Below are 24,407 nucleotides of genomic sequence, written 5' to 3'. Positions count from 1 at the left end.
TTTCATAAACCATAGAGGAAACAGAGAGACTGATGGGAGTCAAATGTCAGGGAACAGCACTCTGATAATAAACTAATAAGTACATCCATCTATATTTGGATGATTTTTCTTTATAAAGCTGAGGCAGGCAGAGATAATAATAATAATATATTAGCACTGGGGGCACTATTACAGTTTTTTATGTTTTGCCAGATGTTCCAAAGATGCAAAGTGTAAAGGAAAAAAATGAAAGGAACATTTGCTTGGAGCCATTTTCAAAGGTAGAGCTTTAATGCCAATTTTTGATAATTACAGTGATTAAACCATCACCGTGAGCAAATGCTGAGTTAATTATTGCATATTGAGGTCATTGTTTGCTAAATAATTGCATAATGAAGTTTAGAGAGAAAATCAACACGTTTACTAACCTTGAATCATAAATTGGTTAATTGGATTGCTCAGCTTGTTTCTTCACCTTAATGGAACCTGACTGTCAGCAAAACAGATTCAGAATCTTTTTGAGACATCTGTAAGCGGTTAATACAGGGAGAACTACAACTTTAAAGCCCAACTCCAGCTTGGGGTAAAGAATCTAAATGATCAGCCGACATCAGTGGTAAAAACTGATAAAAGAAGCTTTGGCTGTTATATTTACCTGATTGCTGTAGCTTCCTGCGAGTCCAGGGTAGCAATCCATTCCCCAAACCTGACCTCTGCTCCAGGAACATAATACATATTTTCTTACTCCATGATCTTCAGTGACTGCAAGCCCATTCTCCCAGCCTGCAGCATTTCATTTATACAACAACCACTTATCACACTCTCTTTTAAACTCATTGGAATAAAAGGCAGGCAAGACAATTTCTGACTGACATCTTTGGGTAAAACAAATAGATGTACTTTTAGATATTAAGGTCTAGTATACGTGATCAGAAAATATGACCCAAAAAAAAAGCGCTTTATAATTGATCGTACGATAATCTGATCATTAGTACATAGCTTTCATCCAACATTATTCGAACAGACAAACACGAAAATAGTTTTCGTATGATACCAAATCATGGGATTCTTGTTTATTCAGTAAACTATTCCTCTGAAAAAAATCGGAAGAGCAAGACCACTCATGCTCAGAAAGGAAAGAATACATCACAATGCAATACAACACATTACATCACTTCTGAAGTTGTATTCTGTTGTACGATTTGGAACAAAGTCCCTCTGTCCCTCTTACCTCCTCATTTATCTCTCATTGTGGTCTGATCTGTATAGTTGTTTATAAAATGCACTATTTATCTTTCAATAAACGTTTCCCAGTGCTAAACCTTTCATCCAGTTTCTAAATTGTTGCATTTGTAAACTTCAAAAGCCAGTATAGAAGAATGTAATAGTGGTAAAAAAAAAAAAGGACTTGTAGGTTTAACTTTTTTCTTTTATCGTCCAATCCTCCTTTAAGGGGGTGTTGCGGGGGGGTGTCCTATGTCTACATACAATTGGGAGGTATGGCCTATACACTTCTAATTATATTTTGACAATGGTGGGCCATCAGGGCCAGTTAAAGCCTTCTCCGCTGGCCTAAACACTGCCAAAAACAGAATCAATCACTTACATTTTAATATATTTTTCCATGAATGTGTTCTTCCCAATAATCTATTCTCTTAATTTCATAGCTTTTCTCGTGGTTTCCCTGCTTCTGGTACTGTTAGAGCTTTTATCCAATCATATTTCAGCCATGATAGCCATCATGTGTTGCTAGGGTCAAAGAAATCAGCCATGAGGCCTTTAGAACCAACAGTGCAGGCGCTGTAGCTTACAGTAAATGGCAATAAAACTGTTGCTTTAACCCAGTGGACTCCAAACTGTGGCCTGAGGGCCTGATGCGGCCCTTTGCTTGCCTCTATCCAGCCCTTGGAACATTATTCCTCTAACTGACACCGATGATAAGGCACCATGCCTCCCACTAACACGATTAATGGGGCAATCCTCCTCCAACTAACACCTTCGATAGGGCACTATTCCTCCTGCCAAGACCAATGGTGGGGCACAATTCCTCCCACTGACACCGTTGATGGGGCACTATTCCTTCCATTGATAACAACCATGGGGCACTATTCCTCCTGGTAAAACCAATGATGGGGCAGAGTTTACTCCCACTGATGCCGAGACATACTCTACTCACATTGGCCATAGTTTGGCCCTCCAAAGGCCTGAAGGACAGTAAACTGGCCTTTTGTTTAAAACGTTTGGAGATCCCTGCTTTAACTAATCAGATTTTGAGTTGGCTACACCGGGGCCATCTAGCAGGCTTACATTCCTTCTTGAGGAAAGAAAGGAGGATGGATTTTGTGTACAAATAATCAGTAGTTTTGGTGAGTATAATGCATTTTATTTACCCTTTTTATACAGTCAACCCTGGCTAATCCAGGCCCCACTTTTTCCATGCTGATTTTTAAAGGTTACAGCCAAAAATTACTGAATTAATTCAGGTAGGATATCACTGAAGGCCTAGCTGTAAAATGCATGGCCTGCCACTGCATTTTTACATTAACTGCCTCCCACCTGCTGTATTGACAAATGATGGACGGGTGGGAGCTCTTTTATTTTGGGAGGACGTCCTCACACTCTAGCCACACATGCACACCCCCGGGGGGCACACAGTGTTGCAATCGGTAGTGCACTGTGTCCCTAGGTCACAGTGGATCACTGATCATGGTAAAGAGCCGATGATGTCTGATCACATGTAAACAGGAAATTCCGGTTATAGGCAGTCTACTCCTCACGCTGACAGCACATGAGGAGAGGAGAGACAATAAGCAGCAATCTTCAGAGGAGACATCTACATTGATAATCAGGGCACTGATCATCAGTGCCCTGATGATCAGTGCAGCCCCATCAGTGTCCATAAGTGCTGCCTTTCAGTGCCCAGTGATGCCTCTCAGTGTCCATCAGTGATGCCTAGCAGTGCCCATCAGTGATACCTAGCAGTGCCCATCAGTGATTCCTGTCAGTGCCCATCAGTGATACCTAGCAGTGCCCATCAGTGATTCCTGTCAGTGCCCATCAGTGATTCCTGTCAATGACCATCAGTTCCGCCTCATCAGCACACATCAGTTAAGGAGAAAATTTAAGAATAACGCTTATTTCCAAAATGTGGGTCTTTTTTTAATTTGTTTATCAAAAAAAAAACAGTGGTGATGAAATACCACAAAAGTAAAGCTCTGTTTGTATCAAACAAATGATAAAAATGTTATTTGAGTACAGTGTTGCATGACCACGCAATAGTCATTCAAGTGCGACAGCACTGAAAGCTGAAAAGTGGCCTGGGCAAGAAGGGGGTGACAGTGCCTGGTAGGCAAGTGGTTAAACTGGCTAGGTTTGTAACAGGTAAGGTAAGTGCAGTTTATTGTACATATACTATATGTTAATGTAAATTCAGCAACACTTAAGATATTAGTCAGTGATACACAATAGAACCTACCTGAGGCCAGAGCACAAGCTTAAACTGACTGCTGAGCTTGGATGTCCCTCCACCTCTCCATGATAGTAGCAGCGATCCTAATGCAAACAAACAAGGCATTTTAAGTATTTGAGAAAAAATTGTTTTATATCTTATACCTAAACCTGAACACCAACCTTTCTGCTATGGACAAGGATGATAACCCTCATCAGATTATTCCACATATTTCATTTGTATACAGGTTTAAATACTATTAACAGTTTAATAATACTGGCAAGGTATACAATGCTGAAATAGCAGATTACAGTGGACCCTGTGTTTCTCCATACAGGACCAGGACAAGGCAACAGGTTCACTTAAAGTGTAAATTAAGTCAGAAACAAAAAAGGTCCTGCTAGGTCACTTCAGGCTGGCCTCTTTTGTAGGTATAGCTATGTAAAACATTAAAAATAAGTACTGTAAAACTGTCTAAACTCCAGTAATACACTCACCCCACTCTGCACATGCTCAGTTGCTTTCTTTTTTTGGCACTGTGCAGAATATCAGAGCCGTTAGAGGCCGATATGCTGGCAGCCTAAAGATTTACTGCTCCTCAGGGGCTCTGGGCCAAAGTAAAATGGCAACCTCCGGCAGGAAGAAATGCAGAGCAACGCTAAAGGCAATTTACAGCACAAACTAATTTTGGTAACAAACGTATTCATGTGGAATGTATGATCCTTGATAAAGAACTTTTTTTTTTGTCAAGTTGTTATGGGTAAAGTTCCGCTTTAACAACTCCCCTTCCCAGCAGCAGATACTCAGCTACCTTTTCTCCTCTGCCAATTCATTTGGTCCACCAGCAGTGAAAAGAAATACCTACTATCGGGTAACATGTGACCTGTTACCCTCCCATTTGTAAACAGTAGTAAATAGTGATTTGCCCAGTATTTTCACATGGAGGAGGAAAGAGTCTTCAGCCCCACATAAGCTCAAAGTCACCAATTAAACAGGCCTTCCTCTCTTTGCACCAGCTGTCTGAACAGTGACGATGGAGTGAGGGGAAGGTAAGTATATGCTGCATAGGCCAGTCCTTGCAACACTAAATAGAGCCATTTTCATATCAAATATTCCACAAAGACAGTAAATACTTGGGAATACTGCAGCAACCCAAACATTCAAGTGTATAATTGAAGCTAGATCTAAAGACACCTTCATACTTTGTCTGAACATCTAACTATCCTCTGATGTCTAAGGCAAATCTTAAAGTGCATGTCAAGCCAAAAATGCTTTATCTAGTTTTGGAGAGAATGGGAAAGAATTATAACCCCTATTGGATTTTCCTGCTCTCTGGGGCTCCATTACAGGGGCTCCACAATGATGTAAGTAGCCTCCATAATTGTGAGAAAAAGCCCCATTTCACACAGGGCAGACCCATCAGCAGATCCCCTTGCTCAGCGGGGGATCTCTCTACCGATCCTCGCTAAGCGAGCGGATGACAGGTCCATGTCCGCTCCTCTTATGCAGAGCAAACACTGACACAGTTCGATGTCCTCTATAGGAGGTCAGATGGAAACGGACCTCCTGTTTGTTTCCATCCGACTGCTATACAATCCGACAAACGGAAGGGTAAAAGATCTCCATCCATCTCTTATTGGCCGATCGGATCGGATTGGTGGGTGTAAACGGACACATGTCCATTTACAGCCAAGGCTCCACAGAGGAGAATAAAATGGGCAGGTGGACATAATTGGAACATCCATGTGAAAGGGGCCTAAAAAAGCAAAAACACAAATGCAGTGAAAATGCTCATGCAATAAATAAGTGAAAAAAAAAAAAAGAGTGCCAAGTGCATACACAAGACAGGCCTTCAAACCTTATAAAAATTGCTCTGAACTAGCCAAAGGGCATGCCCAAGGAACAAGTTCACAAAAAGCAGTGAAAGACACGACCAAATTCCAGTGAAACTCAGTGGGGTGCCAAACCCATAGAGTTTTTCTGGTAATCCTGGGGTGCCACCTCCAAGGGAGCTCCTTGAGCCTTCCAACCCCTGACTAGACAAATACAGCCCCATCTCTACCAGAAAGGCAGCAGCACTTAGGGAGAGCCCTGCTGTACAACCGCAAACATATATTCTAAACACAGCGAAAATGGGAAGTGTAGGTAAGCTTATCCGATTCTGCCGATCCTGCTTGCTATTGTCTTCAGGCTCTGATTAATTTATACCAACATTGACTGTTTGTATTAAAACCATCAGAGGCCATTTCTCCGCTGCAGGTAACTATTTATGTTTGACACAGATGTAATTCTGTAGCCACACAGAAATTCCTGCTTCATTCATCAATTCCCACAACTGGGATATACCTCATCCTCCACCCTGTATCCTCCCCAGAGCAGAAAACTATATACATTTTCAGCGAAGGTGACCCCAGCTTGTTATCTGATGACTGCTGTTAATGATGGAAGTAAGTTAAGAAGATATGAAGTATTCCTGGGCTTGCAGTTCCATCTCCTCCCAGTCAAAGACATACTTTTATAACAACAGGATCTTTGACACTGCATGTGGAAGAACCATCATCTGTACATACTTAGAATAAAGCTGTTTAAACACATATCGTAACATTATACTTTCATCACAGGTTATGACAGCGGCCAGCTGAGGCCATGTAATGCACATTCTGTATAACCGCCAATAATTAAAATGAAAGAGCAACTCTGGGGAGCAAACTAAATCAGTCAGTAAATGGCATTGGCTGCATTTTCAGAAAGCGGTGAGAAACAAGAGCCCCTGTATTTCTCTTGTGACAGGTTTATAGGTAAGTAAGGCACATGCTGTGGTATGTCAGCAAACCTGACAAGGGCACTGTTACTATTTCAGGCTGCAGCATTTGATTGGGGATGGAGTTTTCCCCTGTTATGGGTGGTCATCTTGGTGAAGTCAGTGCTGGTGACTGACACTGAAATCCCATGGGATTTGGGTGCTATTTTGGTGCTGCCTTGATATTTATATTAAATGCCCACCATTTTAAAGGGAGACCTCACATAGGAAGAAAGCACATGGGCAACAACATCAAGCAGCATAGAGGAATGCATTTTGTCCCCCCTTGCAGGGAGCAGGGCTGCACCCCTACTGTTCTGGAATGATTTTCTGCATTGGACTTGAGAGGAAGGGGAAAAACAGGATGTAGTGTTGGGAAGATGCACATGTATGCTTTACCCTTTAGGGAAAGCGTGGGGGCTACAGGTATGTAGTTGGAAAAGTGGGACAGGAGCTCTTATTTAAAAAGTTACACCCCTTATGTTACACCTACAATGGGAACAGAATTGTAAGCGTTTTACAAGTATGTAGCCAGCACTTTTCCATATGCTTAGGAAAATTCCTACCATTTTCATGAAAACTAATTTCCCTTACAATTGGACCCTGTGTCAAATTGCAGGACTATAATACTGCCACATGTTTAAAACCCAGTAGAGCCATGTCTTTGGGACTGTACCTACTAATTGATGTGCCATGTGTTTGCAACTAACGTTAATTTCCAGATAAAGCATACTGTAAGTGAGAAAAGCCTCCGAGTGTGTGCATTAAAGTCTTAGCATGTGAAGTGGGTGTGATGTCTGCAGGAAATCAGGTGATGGAAAAGTAAACTCAAAATATGCAATGCTATTCAATGTGACAATGGAGTGGATGTGTAACTCAGTAATTAGTGCAAACCTGATCTTCTTAGGAACTTGTGGTGGCTGAAATAAGATGTTCCCCCTCCACGGCAGAGGAAGTGACCCCTCAATTGGACACAAGCCAGGTGACTTGAACCCACCAATGACCATGGGTGTACAGTTGGACCTGCTGTGCCTTAACCTGAAACCACGTGGGGAATGAAGGGGACCTGCAAGAAAGTGTGCCCCAGGCATGAAGAGAAGTCATGAAGAATATGGATCGGGAGGCACTGTAGTTGGGTTTCAAACCTGCCTGCAAGCCATGCACATGTGGCAGCAATGGAAGTCTGTGTTGGGCCAGAAATTGTCTAAACATTCTGACCTAAGGGTGACTTGTATTACTGTAGGCCACTGGCTGAAGGCTTGGTAATGTGTTGCAGTTAGAGGGAGCCTGCGGGCTTACTTTATAGATAGAGGGAGGAGCCTTGCGTAATATTGCTTTTGCTCCCCTGCCCAACTTTGGATCCAGAACCACCAGATTATCCAGAGATATTGCCAAATATCATAGAAGAATTTATCCTAAATGGCACACAACAGTTTCAGGCTTGTTTGGCCTTGATCAATGCAATATTTGGAAATAAAGTAGAATTACTGTTATGGTTAAACTTAGTGTGGTTATACTTTTCCATGAGGGCAGAGATTCACTTTACATAGATAATTATGTTTCATTACGCTTTAAAATGAATTCCTTTTACCTGGGCATATCCAACTGTATTTAGCCCTTTGGAAAAGATCAAATATTTCCATTAGGTATGAGGAGCAGAGCATATTCCTCACAATCACCAAAATTAGGTTTAATTTTAAATAAAGTGTGACAGATCAAATTTCTAAAGCAATCCACTCCACGGCTGAATAATGCAAACCTGTCTCCAGCCTTAAGCTGAGCTGTCATTACATTTGGCAACTTTATTCACTGCTCACAATGGAGCTTGGCCGAATGAGCTTTTGCTATCAAAGTTTAAACAAAAAAAGTAATACAATTTCTGTATTTTTTTTAAGGCAGGGGAAATTTGAGGTTTATGTAATGACTTTAATAGTTTATGTAATTAGTTTGCCATTTTCTCTGTCAGTATGATCCATAAGAAGGGACAGCATTCAACCAACATTTTTACTTTCTAAGGCTCCCATACATTATACAATTTTCTTCTACAATTTTCCTTTAGTTTCACCAAAATCATATAGTATGAGATCATATCTAAAAACATTCAATTTGTATGCAGTCAGGCAGGCCACTACATAATTGAAGGTAAATATAAAGGAAATTGAACATGTAAATGTACTATGTATGGCCAACCTAACAGAATATGTTCAATTAAATGTATCCTATTTTGACTGGAAGAATGATCAGTCCACCAAAATTATAGATGTCCAAAAATAATAATAAAATACACATAGGCTGTATTCTCTTTTTTGTCTATAGTTACCCTAATGTAAATGAATTTATTTAGTCTACTATCAATAGTGCTTAGCCTATACACTGATCAGCCGTAACATTATAACCACCCACCATAACATGACTACCTAACATTGAGTAGGTCCCCCTATTGTTGCCAAAACAGCCCTGAACTGTTGAGCCATTGACTCCACTAGACCTCTGAAGGTATATTGTGGTATCTGCCACCCAAGCAGTCAATAGCAGATACTTTAAGTCCTGTAAGTTGTGAGGTGGAGCTTCCATGGATCGGGCTTGTTTTTCAGCACATCCCACAGATGCTCAATTGAATTGAGATCGGGCTAATTTGGAGGCCAAGTCAGCACCTCAGACATACCACCTTCCATTGCTCTGTGGGACAGTTCTGATGCTCACAGACCCAGTGTAGGCACTTTTGGCGATGGACATGGCTCAGAAATTTGAGCTACAGCAGCTCTTCTATTCGGCCTATACAGGCCAGCCTCAGTTGCCCACGTTCATCACATTCATCAGTGTGCCTTGGCCACCCATGACCCTGTCACTGGTTCTTCTTTCCTTGGACCACTTTTGAAAGGTCCTGACCACTGCAGACTGAGAACATCCCACAAGAACTGCAGTTTTGGAGATGCTTTGACCCAGTATCTTTGGCCCTTATCAAAGTTGCTCAAATCCATATGCTTTCCCATTTTTTTCTGCTTTCAACATGTCACCTTCAGGAACAACATGTTCACTTGCTGCCTTATGTATCCCATCCACTGTCAGATGTAAAGAGATAATCAATGTTATTCAATTTACTTGTCAGCGATCATAATGTTATGACTGATCGGTGTACACTGACATGCATGGTGGAGATGAAGTACTTGCCCTATGAAAACACAGACTTTTAGACTTAGATGCCAGCTATATACAGTCAGCCATCATTTGTCTGGAATAAATCTACTACAGATTCAACTGGACTTTCAGTGTAAATCAGCTTCCGGGTGCACTAAAACAAAAGGTGTGATACTCAGAAACATATCTTTTATATGTTTCTGGCAGTGAAAAAATCAATAGCGAAGGCATGGAGAACCCCTGTGGGCAATGTAACTGTCATGGAAGACCAGATCATTTGGATCATGCTCAAAGAGAAAATAGTAAGCATACTACAAGAGGGAAAAATAGAGTTTGACAAGGTTTGTAATCCACGGTTGTAATATCTACATCCTCTACCTTAAAGCGGTGCTCCACCCAAAAGAGGAAGCTCTGCTATATGTACTGGTCCCCTGCTCCCTGTGAGGAATTGACACCTTTGGGGAGGGGAGGGTAGTGGGTACCTGATTTTGACAGGTATCTGCTCCCACTTCCACTGTGATCGCCCCATAGTCTTCTGGGACACGTGATAGACCCCAGAAGAGTACGGGACCATTCACAAGGCACAGTGCTACTCACGCATGTGCAGTGTGCACCCAGCTGTGAAGCCGCAAGCTATCACAGCTGGATGCCCACACTGAAGATGCCGGCACGGGAGAGCGTAAAACCTAGGACAGGTGAGTGGCTGTTTTTGTAGCTGCTGACTTTGATTTTTTTTTTTGCGGTTTGACTGGAGCTCTGCTTTAAGTTCTTTGTATTGTAGCAAGCTTCCTCTGACTGCCTGAATCAGAGAGGGGGCTTATGATGTCAGATCTCTGACTTGGCTAGTTAGAGGAAGCCTTGTATTCATTGATAGAATACAAATCTGCCCATGAATAACTGAGCACGTCTCTGCCTGACTCTGTTTTCTGGATGTGAGGCAGGAAGGTTTCATCTCACACCCAGAACACAGAGCTGATTATTGTATGTAGCTGAGGCTACATACTGCATTTATAGTGTACCCAGCTTGCACACGTTCATGTAGGAAATAGTTTGTTTTGGCCAGCTTGGCCCTAATAAACTATTTAAAGTGAAAGGAAAGTTGAACATCAGTTTTAATAAGCAAGAGTCGACAGGAGTGGATTATTTGGCCAAAGTGATCAATTATTCTATATTCTATTTTGTCTCCCCATTTTTATTTTCTCTTTCTGACTACTATGAATTGTAGCTCTTTATATTGCTCAAAACAAATTTGGAGAAACTTGAAATACTTCCTTATTGGTGACAGATGCAACTATGTGATGCTGAATACAATGAGCAAATTATCCATATGTTATGTTGTACTGAAATGAATATAACAAATATACAGACTCCACTTATTGGTATTTACCTATATATGTAACATGCCTTGAAGAACAACTTGCTAGTTGATATGGCCAATTTTTTATTTAGACCTTTTTCTTTATAAATCCTGGGCAATTTAAAAGGCAAATTGCTCAAATTTAAGTTTGTATACATTTTCTATACAAATTGCAAAGACCAAAACAAAATCAAATGTTCACTTTCTTCAGAAAGAAGACACCATCTGAGTAGACAAGCCTGTCCCCTGCCAACATGTTGTAGAGAAAATCACTTGCTCTCTGTGGGGGCAGCACAGTGGCTAAGTGGTTAGCACTTCTACCTAGTGGCACAAGGGATGATAGATGATTGGATGATAGAAGTCAGCAAATCAACCCCTTCTTTACTAAGCTCTGCAGAAAATTTCCTTGAAGCTGCACTTGAATAGTGCACAGTCTATTTGCCTTTTGTACATCAATTCCCAAGTGTCCCCATAAGAAGAGTTGCACAGAATTTCTGTTTTGGTGACAACTCAAAATTATACAATTTTTGCCACATTCTGTCCATGACAAATAGGGTGAATACTTCCTGTGGGGACACAAAGTGAATATCCCCTGTAGGGACACAGACAACAAAAAAACTAAGAAACTGACAGGTGTTCTAGTCCTTTCCTACTCTACCCAAAACAAAAAATACTTTAATTCTGCATTAGAAGGTAATGTACATACAACAATACAGATACATTTACTAAAAAGGGTTCTGCAGCTTGTTTGTGTTTCTAGTGGGCACAGTCATCCTCATTAAATGCAGATCCGAGACATTTCTTTATGTTCTGTAGGACAGAGCAATCGTTTTACATCTGAATAAAATGTGTGTTTTGGTCATATTTTGCAGCTTAGAACAAAAAAAAAGTATTTAGAATACTGAACATTTTTGGGCAACCAAAGCTTGATTAAAAGAGTTTGTAAATAGATTTGTTCAATATACAGTTGTTCTGTGTTCATGACCCAATCATGTTCCCCTCATGCCAAAATATGATTTGGTAAAACAAACGTTAAAATACCACAAACTTGCTTTAAAGATAATTTAAAGAAAAAACAAAATACATTCTGCCAAGCAAGAGCATGCCTAAACCAGAGGTCATTTTAGCTCTCAGTCAGTAGTGACCGTGAGTCCCGTCATGGAGTGTATGGACAAATCATTTGAGGCTAAGGTTGATACTTGATTTGTCCATACACTCCATTGATGAGCTCTTGCAATCGTTTGGAGGTCTGACAGTGTGAGTGCCGGCCTGGATTTTGGATTTAAGGCAGACCTCCGGACAAAATCCTCTTTACATGTCCTTGTTGCTGATTTCCAACCTTCAATAAATAGGTCATCCATCTTCTGGTTCACTCAGAAGTTGCTGTGAAATAGTCTATTCATTTTCAAATCAAACCATTAATTCTCTTTGGTTTCCTGTTTGTAAGACTAGTGGCAGTTATGCCTCCTATTTCCCCAGCCACTGGTCTTGGCACATCCCTTCTGTAGTTCTTTCTCCAGGAAGCAGTGATGTAATTTAGCCCCACTGGCAGTGGAGGGCGGACTGAGACTCTAAGACACATTCAACATGTACAGGCCTAGTGTACCTGCCCACATTCAATGCAATTCCCTGTGGTTGATGGGAACAGTAATCTTACTGCAGAGGGGGAGGAGAAGATATAATGCAATCCCTCCTGTTACCCCTCCTCATGGGCAGAGCAAAGGCTGTTATCTTTTGATAGTAATGAAAAGAGATAGTAATGAAAATTCAATTAGACTTGGGTATACTAATGGGTGATTTTTTTTTTAATTTTGCCTATCCCGGAGTTCTTTTAGGCGCTTTTGATCTCTACAACTTGAAATAATTTTTGTTTGGTAAGAAGCCCCCCCCCCCCCCTTTTTTTTTTCAAGGAGCGCTTTTGAGCACAGAAGCATTTTATGTGAAGTTTACAAGCACAGACCACTTTTGGAATATTTATGCATATAAATTTTTTGTATTGGATGTCTTCATTGGGGTGATTTATATTGTGTGAATTATGTAATTTTTTCACAGGTTTTTTGCACTGATCGCTCAATTATGTGTACATTTATAATTTAAAAGGGACAGTGCACTTTTTTATTGTTCTAAATATAGGCTGACCTATAAGTTGACTTTGGAAAAGTGAGCGTGTGTTCGAGAAAAGATCATAAGCACACATAGGGGTTGATTTACTAAAACTAGAGAATGCAAAATGTGGTTCAACTGTGTATGATAGCCAATCAGCTTCTAACTTTAGTTTGTTCAAGTAAGCATTGACAAAAAAGAAAACCTGGAAGCTGATTTGTTTCTATGCAGAGCTGCACCATATTTTGTACTCTCCAGTTTTATTAAATCAACCCCATAGTGACTCGCATTTGGTAAATATGGAACACAAGGGTGTATCAATAAGTAAGGACAAATGCCGTGTTCTGTGAACACAAATGATGGAATACTGCCTCAAACAAAGGCAATGGCAGTAATAAATACAGGATGGAGTGCTAACAAGTGGCAATGTGCTGCAAATAAAGAGAGTTATAAGTAAAAGAAAAAGGGAAATGAGGAGCTGGAAATCGCTAGATTGACTTTTACTCTGAAGGAAGAAAAAAGTTAAAGCAAAATAATATTTCATTAAAAAGGTAGGTAAAACTGAAGGTCGCGTTCATACAGTATTGTATGTAGTTGTATATCTTGCCAATCCTCAGAGGATGAGCCAGAGCCCAGCCACCATTCCCATTTTGTCATATAGGAAAGGGGAGGGAAGCAAAAGCACAAGGTCATTGAAGACTAAATGGAATTATATTTGGTGAAAAGAAGAAGCCTGGACAGTATAAATATGCTAAATTATATACAGTTTAAAGCCCAACTCCAGCCAGATTTAAAAAAAAAAAAAATGAAGATAAGGAAGAGTTACAATTTCTATCAGGTTTTAATTTCCTGTCTGTTAAACCAAATGTGGAGATTTCCCCTGACTTCCTGCCTGAGTAGCCACCACACAGGAAATGGGTGGCATGGACATTATCGGGACAGGAAGATGAAGACCGTAATAAAAAAACTAAAAAAGTCTAACTCTTTCTCATCTGATGAGGGAACTTGAGAGCAGGAGGAACAAACTGGACTGTTTTGTTGATATTATGGTAAAAGTTTGATGTAGCTGGGGGCAAAGTTGTAAATGGCTTTGTAAGCTGATGTTACTATTTTAAAGTGTATTCGTTGGGCGACCAGAAGTCAATGGAGAGACTGGAAGAGAAGGGTGGTAAACATTGAATGGATGGTTAGGTGGATGGGTCATCAGCAGCATTCATGCTAGATTGAAGAGGGTATTACTTGTGTAAAGGTAGACCAATGAGGAGGGAGTTGCAGTAGTCAGGACAAAACTATAACAAGTCAGTTAATTAATAGCTTTGTGCTGTCAAGGGACATGTGTTGGAAATATTACAAAGGTGAGGTGGCAATATCTGGATAGCGATTGCATGTGGGACTGATACGAAGGGTTGGAATACACCTAGCACTCTGATATGAGGACAGGAAAGTATAGATGTGCTGTTAATCCATATTTAAAAGTCTGGGGAGGGGGCAAGGAGGGGGGAAAAGTATTATGAGCCAAGGTTCTGAATGATTAAAGCGGAAATTCACCGAAACGTTGCAAGGCTTCACTGCCAGTTTCCCTTACTTAAGATGCTGGCACCTGCACCTGAAGCCAATTGAAGAATTGGCTTGGGTGAGGACAAGGATCCCTCGACAGGTAAGTGTCCTTATATTAAAAGCCAGCAGCTACAGTATTTGCAGCTGCTGACTTATTTTTTTTAGTGGAGCCTGCTTTAAGGTTTAGAAAGTGCTTTAAGATTCATACTGACATGTCAGTAAATAGGTGATGTTCAAGGAGACTGCAGGGTTCGACTGAGGAGTGAACAGACAAATTTGGGTGTCGTTAGTATAGATATGATTTTGGATTTGACTATGCAAGGTTATCAACTGACCAAATCAACATATTACATGTAGAGACCATAAAGCTGGCAATACATGGAAAGATCTCCTAAAATATCAACACTTCAACACTTGAAAGATCATTCCCCCCCCCCCCCCCATACACATCCCCCACCTCTCATACGTGTAGCAGAGGAAATTCATCCTATCTGTGACTGCTGTAACCTGGTGACTTGCATCTCCCCTGAAATCTCACCCTTGCACTGGACATACACAAGGCAGTGAGGGATTTTAGTGCCCCCCCCCCATTCTCCTCTCAGACTGTAATAGAGAGAGAGCCAATCAGAAGAGCAATTAAAGGAGCCAATGACAGGGACTTTCTCAAGCAGGAGGTGCAGCTGCAAAGCATTGTGGAATATGCAGTGATATAGGCCTGATAGGCTTATATAGAAATAGAACTACAAATGCCATCATGCTTAGTGAGAGCAGAGTGAAGGACTCCATCTTGTTTTTCCTGAGGGGAGGCAGTCTGCATGTGGCAAGGAGGCAGTCTGCATGTGGCAAGGAGGCAGTCTGCATGTGGCAAGGAGGCAGTCTGCATGTGGCAAAGAAGTGCTTATGGTCAGTTCACTGCATGTTTACTTATCTGCATCAGTCGGGGGAACATCCAAACTGAGAGAAGTGGCCTACAGTACAGTGCCTACACTGACAGTGTGAAGTGCTCGTCGTGAGGTTACCAGAGCCTGTCATTTCCAGGATGATTGTTTGGGCTTTAGTCACAGGATCTGGTGAGAGGGATTTTTCCCACTGCCAGATGACAGGAACACTACACACATACAGAGACATTATACTTCGCCCATACTCACCAGGCACTGGGTTGTGTGGATGGCCCTGCTAAACAGATACAGTATTTGCTTTACTATACAAATACTGCCACGGGATTACAATTATACTTTACCATAGGAGTTTAAGTGCACCAACGAAAGTGTTTCGCTGAAGATCCCAGGATTCATCCTGTTACCAAGAGACTGAAGTTACTGGTGCCATACGGGCACGCGCATGCGTATTCAGGCCTCTATATTGCATGGTGTGTGAGGAATAGCTTTACCTTGGAAAGCAGCTATTAAGCATCATTTGGGTACAGTGTTTGCGTACTGAGCTTGTGGTGTCAGGGGTTAGAAGGGAGAAGTCTGACACAACAGAGAGTCATTCTTCTGCTCTCCTCCTGCTTGGACATCATAGAGCCGAATTTATATAGAGGAGTTAAATCCACTTTGAGGTTGCCATTTAAGTGCTTGCCTCTGTTCTTGGGGTTATTCACGGTTGGAATCCCCTGAAAGCAGCCTGAGTGTAAAAGTGAGCTATATTGCTTTCAGTCACAGTATTTGTTGTTCTCTTGATTCACCTAACGTATACCTGTTGTTAATGTTTATTACTTCCCATAGAGGTCTTACAGTAAAGCTGATCTCTGTGTTTTATTATAAAGTGTGTGCTTTTCATTGGTCCTTGCACTTACACTATTGCCAGGTGTGTCAGTTGGGGCTGAGACAGTTCTTGGGGTGGAGTGGCAGAGTGAACAAACTTAAGCAGCCCCTTTGGGGGTATCGCTACATACGATTGTCAAAGCAACCTTCAAATTATAATTTATTAAGTTTTAGCAGCAGACATTTTTTGAAACAAGCTATTAAGTAAAAAAATAATTAAAGAAACCTACTATGAGGGAAATATGGGGCTTCAATTGACATCCTCTCCTTCTGATATGCTAGTTGTCTGGCTGTCATACTGACACACTTGCTTTAATTCTTAGTGTAACTAACCCAGAATGAGCAAGCAAACAAATGGCTTGTTCATGCACTCGGTGTGTGATCTGCTGTAGCTGTCAATGAATTCCTAGCAATACCCCAAACGCAGTATGTTTGACTGTACCAGATTGTATGGTACCACAGTACCATGCGATCCGGTTGCAGCGTGTTTTTTAAAAGTGGTGCATGAACTACTTTTAATAGTATTACTTCAGCCCACTGGATTTTTCTGCGACATGAGGGGCACAAAATGAGCCCTGTGTAGGCACCAACAATTTGGTTCAGGATTTACATAGGTCTTTCTTTCTCTGGTTCTGGCTAGGGTTGAGGACAGATAGATTTGAACTCGTGTCCAAACCTACCTGAGCTCATTCCTGGTCCTGGCAGCTGAATATTTGCTGCTAGGGAGGTTAATGGTCCTCTTACCTTAGCCTTCTATGGACATAGGAAAATGACACTTTAAAGATTTGTTTTCTTAAAGGGTAAATAAACCTATAACTGATAACTCAGTTTTGGGCAGATGCAAGCAGCGTGAATTAACCCACAGCTTGTTAGATCTCTCTGGAAAGCTGGTATAACCAGATCTCTGTAGCAAAATTTCCATGTCTGTTCACCTATTCTACCTACTGAAAATGTCATCACTCACACAGCACACTTAAGCAGTTTTTTTTATGGAAAATGCTGTATGAGCACTTAGATTTGGGAGAATGGGAAGGTTGGTTAAAGTGAAACCCATAACAACTTGATTGAAAAATAATGTCCTTTAACAAGGAACATACTGTCCACATTAATAAATATGTTACCAAAATTAGTCTGTGCTGTAAATTGCCTTGCACCTGTTTCTTCTTGCCGAAGCCCAGAACCCCTGATCAGCATTAAATCTTTAGGCTGTCAAAAAAGTGGCCTCTACATTTTCAGCACCGTCCTGGAAAAATATAGAGCAACTGAGCATGTGCAGAGAAGGGTGAGACAGTGTATTACTGGATGTTAACCCCTTCCCGCCGGCGCCTCCCGGCCCTTTAAGAGTTTCAGAAGCCGGGAGGCGGGACGGGATGGGCGGGGTTTAGGGATCATGTGACCGCTGTGACGCGTCATCACGGCGGTCACATGATCGGGAAAGGTCCCGAGCGAAAGATCAGACCGGGACCTTTCCGTGAGTACCGGACATGTGTGCTGGGAGCGCGCAGGGTGCGCGCGCTCAGCACATATGTTTTTTGTTGATTGCACACAAATGTGCGGGCGCACGGCGTCTAGTCCCAGATGCCGGGAGGGCGCACATTTGTGTACTGACGGTGTGAAGAGGTTAAACAGTACAGTTAAACAGAGGTTAAAAAGTATAGTGAAAGCACGTATTTTTAATGTTTTACATAGCTATATCTGCAAAAGGAGCCAGCCTGAATTGCTTTAGCAGAACTTTTCTGACAAAAGTTCCACTTTAAGGTAGAAAAGTCCATGCTGGGGTCCCAAACACATCCAGACATCAAACCAGCTAAACTCCACCAAAAATAAATAAATAAATGTATTGATTTGCTCTCTAATTGCCCTCTGAATTCCACCCAGTATGTATTTGAAACAAATGCTCCAGAACAAAATAAACATTATAGAGGTCTGATTCAGGCCCTTAGTCCATAAGATTTGACCTCCATTACACTTTTTACAATAGTTTACTTTTAACATGGTTTTAAAATGTCATGGCATAACGCTATAAACTAGCTTATATACAGTATATGCAAAAATTATTAAGTCAACGTTTTCTCCATCTGTACTTGTAAGTGCCAACTGGAGAAAAAAGAACATTTTGGTCACATCTAAAAAAACACAGACAAGAAAAAACAGACAAAATGCAATAAAAAGGAAATAAAAACACAAACAAATGAATATGTTTAATCCACTCTGTAAATGAAAGAAAATATGCATAATTGAGCCACATCTAGTAAAATGCAGATGTCAGGCATGTGGCTTTCTGTTTGCATTTTCATTTCTGGAGTATGACTAAATAGATACTGGCCACCCTTGAGTACAGATGACTAAATTACTTCTAAACGACTGAAGCGTCTCGAGCCCATAAGAGGAGTTATTAGTTACAGAGCGCATTGGGGATCATGACAGAGGCGTAGGGATTGCGGAGCGGGCTTGCACATCATTTATGATTCATCTTGGCGGCCTAAGCCGGAAATCTATTTGGCTTTGCTACTTTCCTCCCATTGCTTTGCCTCTTCATCTACACCTCATGTCTTACACTGTTCATACATAATAGATTAGGACATAGATTTGGAGAAGAAATAACTCTGCACAGGCAGCAAGATATGAATAGCTTTTAGCCGCTAACGGGAACACTCAAAACTGCTTTACTGAGATAAATTCCTAACCAGAAAAAAATATTTTAGACATTAAAAATACAATAAGCACATTCCTCTAAACCAGCCTTCCTCAACCTGTTCAACACAGAGGAACCCTTGAAATAACTTTCCAGTCTCAGGGAACCCTTGCTAAAAATACTATATTTACAGCTCATGTTGCATTAGTCTGGTGGTCAGTAGGAAGAACATTCCTTACACTTGTGGTCATTGTGAAGAATTATCCCCTTACAGAATCCCTAGCAACCTCTGGAGGAACCCTGGTTGAGAAACTCTGCTCTAAACATTCTGGGAAAAGAGAGACACAAAGCATGTGGGTATAGTATGTGAAGTTTAATCACAAAATATGCACAAAAAGTTATCGACGATCAATATATTCAGTGACACGGAGAGGGGAGTCCTGTTAGAGGGTACATAGAGCACTGTGTACAGGGAACAGTGATCTGGCAGTTTTTTCTCCCCGCAAAGCAAAGCAGGGAGAAAAAACAGCCATATGTACAGTAAAAGCAGCACACACATTACACATTGTTAGGCACAGAATTAACCCCCTGATTTCCCCTAGATGTTAACTCCTTCCCAGCCAGTATCATTAGTCCAGTGACAGTGTACAGTATTAGCACTGATCACTGTATTAGTGTCACTATTGATGTCAGTGTCAGCATACATCCCAGCCAGCGTCACCTAATGCCAAATTGCGCTGTCGCTGTCATAGCTGCATAAAATCCAGTATATATACCATAGTTTGTAGACGCTATAATGTACGCACAAACCAATTAATATACACTTATTGGGATTTCCATCAAAGACATGTAACAGAATACAATTTGGCCTAAAGCTGGCCACAGACGGTGCTGGGAGAATTTCTTTTCTGTAACCATGGGTTGATAGTGTTGACAGGAGAATCCCTTCTGCCAAACCATTGTGTCCCCTGGCAATAATCACTGTCTTCTCCCGAAGGGGATGCCCCCCTCCCCCCCCACCGTGAGAAAACAGTGATTATTGTTAGCAGCTATGACAGTTGCTAGCGATAATCACATTAAAAATCTGTCAGTCTGGTTGTACCCAAGTTGATTGATCAATCACCTGGGTACATTTAGCCTGCCCATACATGAAACTGCACATGACTGGCTTTAATGTATGCAGAAATTTTATTTTTTTATTTTGTTATTAGATGTTTTATAACAGAAAGTAGAAAATATTGTTTTTTTCCAAAGTTTTGGTCTTTTTTGTTAATATAATTAACCAAAAATAACAATGGTGATCAAATACCACCAAAAGAAATCTCTATTTGTATGAAAAGAATTAGCTAAATTTCATTTGCGCACAGTGTTGCATGACCGTGCAAATGCCAGTTAAAGTAGCAAAATACTGACTAGTAAAATATGTTCCAGCCATGAAGGGAGTACCTTTTGGAGGTCAAGTGGTTAAAAAACAATGATACCCCACTGTACTTTGAAGTGGCCTCTAGTTCTGAAATCTTCTTAAATCGTTTTATATGCATTGCTGTTTTTTTTCCACCAGTGTATAGATCTTCAACACTTAGATTCAGCAAACTGTATATTAAAATGTGTAGAAATGCTCTCTGCAGAAGTTCTGTTATTCTCAATAGAAAGTCAACAAAAATATAATTGTGTCTGGTACAGTTGTCTTTTCAGAAGACAGTACCTTTAAAAAACGCCTGCCAAAAAAACAGCAACTTAATGAAACACAATTAATATTCACTGTTTTCAATTTCTCTTTTCCTCAATGTATAATTTTATCAGAACAAATGACACAAAATGCACTGACATTTGAACTTCCCCCACGTGTCCCTCCAGATTTAATTGGCCTAATTTGTTTTAATGTATTTTTTTCTCTCACAGCAGTCTGACAGAATCAGGTCTCCCTTAGGTCCACAAGTTATTGGATCAGTTAGTTCCACTTAATGATGATGTATCTGTCGGGAGGAAGTCATGACTTGTCATTGTGGACGGGGAAGAGAAAAGCCCTCATTAATTAGTACTGTGCTCTCTTTTTTTGTGCCTGGCTGATGTTCTACTTCAAGATGTGTTCAGACGAACCATAATGGTCCTTGGGAGAGAAAATTGCATGTTGATAGTGAGGAGTTGATATCTCCAGCCTAATGTAATTGAATTCTTGGCAAGGAGAGCTTAAAAATCTATTTAAGCCATGACATGGAAGATTCCTGAGTGAATTGATATGGCTATCCATGTGCTTATAGGAGTCCATGAAGTGTGTACATGAAGGAGACAGCTTATTTTCCAGTTTACTGGGTAGGTAGCTCCCAGTTGTAAGTTAGAAGCTATTTAACTCAATTTTCATTGAAGGCAAAGCTGAACTTTGTTGATGTATTTGTTATAGGGTAAATGCTCAAAATACACTATATCACAGTGCTATGTATAAGTACCTGTATTAAATATGTGTTTTCTCTGAACAAAATTTCGACTGTGTGCCAAGTATGGAGCATACACAGCATGGCAATGCAAAACGCACATTTCATAAATGGAACTCTAACAAACTATATAACTACACACTAATATTCCTGATCCAAACCTTGAGACAAAATAAACCATGATCCAGATTAACTTTAAAGGACAAGTTAACTGCATTGATAAGCCCGACCCCTTCAACTAGGCTAAAGCCTCATACACACAATGAGAATATCGGACGAATGATCGTCTGTTTTTTTTTTTTTTTGCATGCAAGTCTCATATTGAAAATGAAGATGTTATTAAAGTTACGAAAATTTTCGTACAACAGAACTCAACTTCAGAAGTGATATAATGTATTGTATTGTAATGTATTCTTTTGTTTCTGAGCATGCGTGGTCTTGGTCACTGTCTTTTTTTTCCAGACTAATACTTTACTGAGTAAACAAAAATCGTTAGTTCTGGTATCGTGTGAAAAAACTTTTCATGCTTTGAATAATTTTGCACGAATTGTCATGATTGGCTCTCAAAAGCTGTGTACTAACGATCAGATTATTGGACGATCGCTCCGAAAGTTTTTCATCTGATTTTCTCATTGTGTCGCCTCCCATGATGTCTACATACAGGTTTGCAAAACTCCAGGTTGGCTCCCATGGACTTTAATGAATAACCCTGCACTGCCAGAGCAACGTCCCATTCTCACCTTGGGGACATTATTCAGAGTGTAGAGATACAACCAAAGATAACACTGACGTTTTAAGAATAAATTAATAAATGGATGTCCCAAGTTGAGGGGGGGTGAAAAATTATATGTATGTGGGAGAATTGGAGAGAGATGTGGGTTAGGACATATGGGGAAAGAACAAGCTATTTAAGAGAATTTGGGAGGAAGGGAGGAGCTGAGGGTGTTGAAGAGAAAACAAAAAAAAAAAAGGAGGGTGTTGGGACGGTGTGGAGGAAAGACCTTGGGTGATGAGCAGGGGCGGACTGACCATTTGGAAACTCGGCACTGCCCGAGGGCCCGGGGTCAGTAGGGGGCCCCATGAGATGCCCCTGGTACCTTTGTCATAGGCTTTTTTGAGTTTGGGCAAGGACACAGGGGCCCCATGATCCCCTATTGCCCGGGGTCCCCATGAGTTGTCAGTCCGCCCCTGGTGATGAGTCACATGGGCAGCAGAATCAAGTATCCTCAAACATGAGGGTCTCACCCTCCTCTGAAAATGTTAAGTAAAGCCAGGTCTTCTTGAAGGTGTTGTGTTTATTTTGGGAGGAGAGGATAAGGTCTGGTACTAGATTTCTACCATTTTCTTTCTTTCAGAGGAGGTAAATAAGTACCTGGTGGGGTAATGGGCAATCTAATCTTGTCAAGGGGGGTAAGGACAGGAAGTATTAATCCCCAATAAGGAACTATTAATTCTTCTTTGATCTGTTCAATATTCCAAAGAAAGTACTTAGTTACAAATTGGTTTGAAAAATGCAGAAAAAAATCCTGACAAAAGCTCAGTGTTGTCCCCAGCACTCTGCAGTGTTTTCTCAAGCAATGTATTGGCCTGTCAAGTTCCTTCACTGGAGAAGATGAGGGGTTCTGAAGTCCTAGAGTGACAAAACTGCTTCTCCTTAGGTAAAGTCCAGTCAGTGAGTGTTGTCACCCTAAAACAGGAAGAGTGTTACCTGCAGATCACCAGGTGAAAGTAAAGGAAAAGAAATTTGAAAAAGAAAACTAATGCAGTCAGCACATATGAGGACCCAAAAGCTGCAATGCATTCTTGGGATTAGATGCACTAAGTCCACTAAATACATGAAACAATCACTTTCTGATCAAATTCTATCTTTTAAATGCTGAAATTCAGTCTCTCAAAAGAAATCTGCAAATGTAATTTTTTACTTGAGTTACCAAAGAATGAGCTTCTCTTGGGCCTAGGCTGCTGCAGCACATTAGTCCACTAAAGAATGGTAGAGGTGTGAATGTCAGCAAAAACTCACTTTTCTGTAAAAAAAAAGGCTCTCAAGCAGAGAACAAATGGATGATGCAGAACGCCAACTTCAATTTGAAATTTACTTGCATATTATGTTTCAATATCTTATACCATAAAGAACATGTTGCACAAATAGAACAATAGAGATTAAACTGAAGACTGTTTTAAGTTTCCTTTAGTTTTAATATAAGGGAAGAATTTGCTTTATACACAGACAAAAAGTGTTAAACCCTAATCTCATAAAAGATTAACCCAAATCATCAAAAATTGTTGATGCATGATATATTACATTGTGCTGATATTTACTCATCTACTAGAGCATTTGTTTTCTGCAGACTGCAAAAATCCTGGTTGATCCTGCTGTTCACTGTCCCTCCCTCCTTGTCTGTGTACCTGCTGCAGCCTGAGATTGTGTAGACCACCTGTTGACATCTACTGAGCATGCTCCAGTTTCAGATCCCTTCTGTTCATTTCCTCCTTTTTCTTATCTGTGCAGCCCATGTAACTATAGAGACACACGTGGGGGTATACACAGTGGTAAATGAGACCCCCCTCCCTCCTCCTTCATGTCCTCATATTGCTAAACACTATGAGGACAGGACATAAGATGGTGATCAATGGAGGCTCCACCTCCCTGTTAGTCCCAGCACATACACAGCATAGACAGACTGGGGGGGTGTGACAAAGCCTATGACTGACAGAACCTCTTCCAGATATCTTTAGTGTGTGAACAAAGTGAAAGCTTAAACTCCACCTATTACATATTATTGCAAAAAAAATTAAACATTTGCTTTGAAACCTAGATCTGTATGGAGCTTTAAACACTTTGTTGCTCATAATTATTTATTTTAATTCTCTATTCTGAAAGCTTGTTTATGTCATGTGAATAGCATAACACAATTGAACAGTGTAGACACACAGATTCCTACATCAGCAGAGTGCTAGAAACTCCTCCCTCAGAACATTCCCCGAGGACAGGGAAGACCTGGGAAACGTCATGTGACCCCTGAACAACAATGATTAAATACGATTTTTATTATATTAAATTAAATACAGTGGCATGATCTTTATGCATAAATAGAAGGGATAATGGCAAAGAAATGCCCGTAGCGGAAAGGAAAAAAGAAAATTAGTGCAGGGCAGGCATGGCTAGGCCTAGAGTGGGAAGGAGAATAGAAA

General features: G+C 40.7%; 1 protein-coding gene across 1 annotated transcript in view; it reads right to left on the bottom strand.

The window, feature by feature from the left end:
* Positions 1–24,407, bottom strand: part of ADAM12 (ADAM metallopeptidase domain 12) — a 749,844-nt gene that overhangs the window by 327,901 nt on the left and 397,536 nt on the right. The window contains exon 5 of the mRNA XM_089669609.1: positions 3,455–3,531. Coding sequence (XP_089525735.1) covers positions 3,455–3,531 — 77 coding nt within the window. The remainder of the gene's footprint in view (positions 1–3,454; positions 3,532–24,407) is intronic.

Source organism: Staurois parvus, unplaced genomic scaffold (assembly GCF_062004578.1).
Source record: "Staurois parvus isolate SC_StPar_1 unplaced genomic scaffold, SC_StPar_1.0 ptg000009l, whole genome shotgun sequence".
NCBI classification, from domain to species: Eukaryota; Metazoa; Chordata; class Amphibia; order Anura; family Ranidae; genus Staurois; species Staurois parvus.
The sequence above is the reverse complement of the archived record's forward strand: the minus strand, read 5'-3'. Positions and strand labels throughout refer to the sequence as shown.